At 42.9% G+C, this 4,352-nt stretch overlaps 1 protein-coding gene across 1 annotated transcript in view; it reads right to left on the reverse strand.

The window, feature by feature from the left end:
- Positions 1-1,025: 1,025 nt before the first annotated feature.
- The window catches only part of LOC143990143 (kanadaptin-like), a 167,602-nt gene continuing 164,275 nt past the window's right edge, over positions 1,026-4,352 (reverse strand). The window contains exons 5-6 of the mRNA XM_077490300.1: positions 2,816-3,005; positions 1,026-1,185 (exon numbers count right to left, since the gene is read on the reverse strand). Of these exons, the coding sequence (XP_077346426.1) occupies positions 1,026-1,185; positions 2,816-3,005 (350 nt within the window). The remainder of the gene's footprint in view (positions 1,186-2,815; positions 3,006-4,352) is intronic.

Consider the following 4,352-nt stretch of genomic DNA (forward strand, 5'->3'; position numbering starts at 1 on the left):
TCGCGGGAGATCCGTCCGTTTTGGTGGCAATCTCTGCAATTGGTAAAGTGGATTGTCAAGTAAAACATGAGAATCTTCCTGAGCAGTCTATGCAGAAATCGTCACATTTATTATTATGTATCCTTTATTATTCTTCATCTATACACAGAATTTACCTGCTGAATCCCAGAAACTACCTCACTTCCGCTTTACTCCGTCGCCAATTTAAAAAAATAAATAAAATAAATGGCACGCCGATTTTGGCAAAGTGCAAAGGAGGGATTTGGGGATCTTTTAGGGCCCTGATCTCTCCATAAAGAGGACCTGTCATCACCTATTCACCTATTTACATTCCTTGTGACAGCAATAAAAGGGATTAGAATTTTATTTTTTAAAAAGGGACAATGTTTAAAAAAACCAAACAAAAAAACAAAAAACAAACAAACAACTTTTTATTTTAACCACTTCCCGACCAGCGCACGCCGATGTACGTCAGAATGGCACGGGCAGGAATATTGGCGTACAGGTACATCCAGTTTTAAATGCCACCCTGCTCGCGTGCCGGTCGGGTCCCCCGTGAGTCCGGCCGCGGGTCCCACGGACTCTATCGCCGCGGGGATAGCCACGATCCTCTCACGGGGCGGCTGAATGAGGAGATGCCGTTGTAAACAGCATCTCCCCGTCCTGCCTAGCAACAAGTGATGCTGATCTCTGCTCCATGTAATTGGAGCAGAGATCAGTGTTCACTAAAAAAAAAAAAGCCAGCCCCCCCCACCCCCACAGTTAGTAACACGCCCCTAGGAACACTTAACCCCTACACTGCCACCCACTGGTTAACCCCTTCACTGCCAGTGTCATTTACACAGGAATCAGTGCATTTATATAGCAGTGATTGCTGTATAAATGACAATGGTCCCAAAAATGTGTCAAAAATGTCCGATGTGTCCGCCAAAATGTCACAGTCACAATAAAAACAAAAACAAAAAACAAAAAAAAAAAAAAAAAAACACACAACTTCCACCCTGTAGTGGAAAACGATGTCATGATTATCTCCGGATGGAGCGGCGGTAGGGCGGGGGTTGGGGTTGTTTGTATGACTTCTTACCCCCAACAGTGCCGGTCTTCAGCTTGAATTTGCTTCCTCCCTTCATGGCCCCAAACAAGGGTAAGGTCAGCTTCTTCCCCTTGGGGTCGTCAGTCGCTGAGCTGAGAAAGAAAAAAAAAAAAGAATTTCAGTTCAACACCCCCCAGATATATTTCTCAGACCTGCAGATGTACCAACACTCCGGGATACACCTCAGTCTTTCACAGGTGTCCCGGCTCCTCTCCTGGACAGGAACGGCTTCCTCTGATATCACTGCACACTGTGAGCTTATGCCCATGGGATTTTCCTTTTTAATATATATAAAAATAAATTTAAACAATCTTCTCTCCCGTTGTCATTATGGGGGATGTTTGTAGAATTTTGAGAAAAATAATGAATTTAATTCATTTTGGAATAAGGCTGCAACATAACAAAAGGAGGAAACGTGAAGCGCTGTGAATACTTTGCGGACGCACTGCACACAATGCAGAGCTCTGTCCGGTCAGTGGGGAAGTAATGGATTTTCTTTCCCCACAAAGCAGGGAATATATATCTCCTCTAATAGTATATACAGTATATATCTCCTCTAATAGTATATACAGTATATATCTCCTCTAATAGTATATATACTATATCCCCTCTAATAGTATATAGCCCCTCTAATAGTATATACAGTATATATCCCCTGTAATAGTATATACAGTATATATCCCCTCTAATATCTATTCTATTAGAGGCAATATATTCTATTAGAGGGGATATATACTGTATATTCTAAAAATATATACAGTACATATCCCCTCCAATGGTATATACAGTATATATCCCCTCCAATGGTATAGACAGTATATATTCCCTCCAATGGTATAGACAGTATATATCTCCTCCAATGGTATATACAGTATATCTCTCTCCTCTAGTCGTATATACAGTATCTCTCTCCTCTAGTCGTATATACAGTATCTCTCTCCTCTAGTCGTATATACAGTATCCCTCTCCTCTAGTCGTATATACAGTATCTCCTCTCTCCTCTAGTCGTATATATATACATTATCTCTCCTCTAGTCGTATATACAGTATATATCCCCTCTAATAGTATATACAATATATATATATCTCCTGTAATAGTATACACAGTATATATCTCTTGTTATTCCCAGTGGATTCGAGATTTTGCTCCCTAACCATATAGTTGGCTATTTACATTTATCACTGCATAGAGATATTTAAGGATAAATTGCCTTTTTTTTTTTAAACTTTACATATTAACTAAATCATACGCCACACTTTTTTTTTAGGGTTGTTAACCAAAACAATAAAATCGGCCAACTAATCGATTATGGAAATAATTGTCAGTTGCAGCCCTAGAGCGGGCTGTCCCTTTAAGAAGTTAAGGCCTATTGATTGAGCACTGTGACCCAGTTACTGAAGTCTCCGGATGCAATGCTGCATTTATTTGCAGATATTGAGTTCTCTCTCCCCCCCCCCGGGAAATCTCCGACGTCGTATTTGATACAATGTAACGGGTGAGTTATTGTTTAGGAAAGGTAACGGCACCGTAGAGAGGTATGGACTGGCGCGTTTTGCTCGCTCTTCAGTCTCAGGACGTAGAGAATACTTTATCACCTTCTCTACAAGCGGTTTATAAGCCGTAAATTGGAAAGACGCAGCAAGAGAGGAGAGGAGATTTCCCTCGGGTGGGGGGGGGGGGGGGGGGAAGGTGCAGCGTGAATACTGAAGCGGGAGACTCACTTGGCCTTCAGCTCGGGGAGTTTGGTTGGCTGGACAATCTTTATCAGACTCGTCAGCCTTTGCTGCTCCTTCCTCAGCTCCAGGGACTGCAGGTGAAGCTTCTTCCGGGACACGCTGTCCATAGAGCTCCCGGCTCTCATCTCCGTCATGAAGGCGTCCAGGGGGTCCTGCGCCGAGGGCGGGGTCACACCTGCGGGGGAGAAAGGAACGCCACAGTTATGTTAAATAGAGTCAAATGGCAGCACAACCACGGCCACACATCCGGGGGGCTCAGACACGCTGGATGTGGTGCAGATTTATTTCACAACACATTTATGCAGAGTTAACACTTTAACCCCTTCACACCCAAGAAGCTTTACCCCTTCATTACCAGGACATTTTGCTATTCAGCACTGCGCTACTTTAACTGGTAATTGCCCAGTCATGCAACGCTGTACAAATGAAATTTATAGCATTTTTTTTTTTCACAAGAGTGGAGAGGCACAGAATCCAAGTTGGATGAGGTCCAGTGTGAGGTGATTATTTGGGGAGCCGCGTCATCTGCTGGTGTCGGCCCGCTGTGTTTTTATCAAGTCCAAAGTCAGCGCAGCCCTGTAGCGGGAAATTCCAGAGCTCTTCATGCTTCCCTCTGCTGACCAGCTTTATGGAGATGCCAATTTCATATTCCAAGCAGGACTTGGCACCTGCCCACACTGCCAAAACTACCAATCCCGGGTCACGTGATCATGGAATCACTGCGACTGATAGGCCAGAAAACTCACCTGACCTAAGCCCCGTAAGGATCAACGGTTCTCAACGCCTGTCCTCAGGAGCCACCAACAGGACAGGTTTGCAAGATAACTGAAATACATCCCAGGTGATATCATTTGTTGCTCAGTGATTGCAGTATTCTAGTCTGCATCTCCCCCCCCCCCCCCAAGGTAATACATAAAACCTGGCCTGTTAGTGGGGCCCTGAGGACAGGAGGTGAGAACCCTTTCCATAGAGAATCTGAGGTGTTGTCAGGAGGAAGATGAGGGTCACCAGACCCAACAATCCAGGCGAGGTGAAGGCCGCTATCAACGCAACCTGGACTTCCATAACACCTCAGCAGTGCCACCGGCTGATCACCCTCCATGCCACGCCGCACTGAATGGGCAATTCCTGCAAAAGGAGCCCCAACCAAGTAATTGAGTGCATTCTATACTGTACATGGGCAGACTTCTCACCAACCCAACATTTCTGGATTCAAAATCCTTTTTTTTTTCTTTATTGTTCTTATGTAAATATAAAATTTTCTGAGATACTGAATTTTGGGGAAAGAAAAAAAATGCTTGAAATATATCACTGTGTATAACACATTGATATATAAAATATACGCGTTTCACTTTTTGAGTCAAATTACTGAAATAAAACTAACTTTTTGATAACATTCAAACTTAAATGTGATTATATATATATATACACACACATCACATTTAAGTTTGAATGTTATCAAAAAGTAAGTTTTATTTCAGTAATTTGACTCAAAAAGTGAAAGATATAGATAGATAGATAT

Source organism: Lithobates pipiens, unplaced genomic scaffold, assembly GCF_037356315.1.
Source record: "Lithobates pipiens isolate NorthernLeopardFrog02 unplaced genomic scaffold, aLitPip1_a1.2 Scaffold_18, whole genome shotgun sequence".
NCBI lineage: Eukaryota > Metazoa > Chordata > Amphibia > Anura > Ranidae > Lithobates > Lithobates pipiens.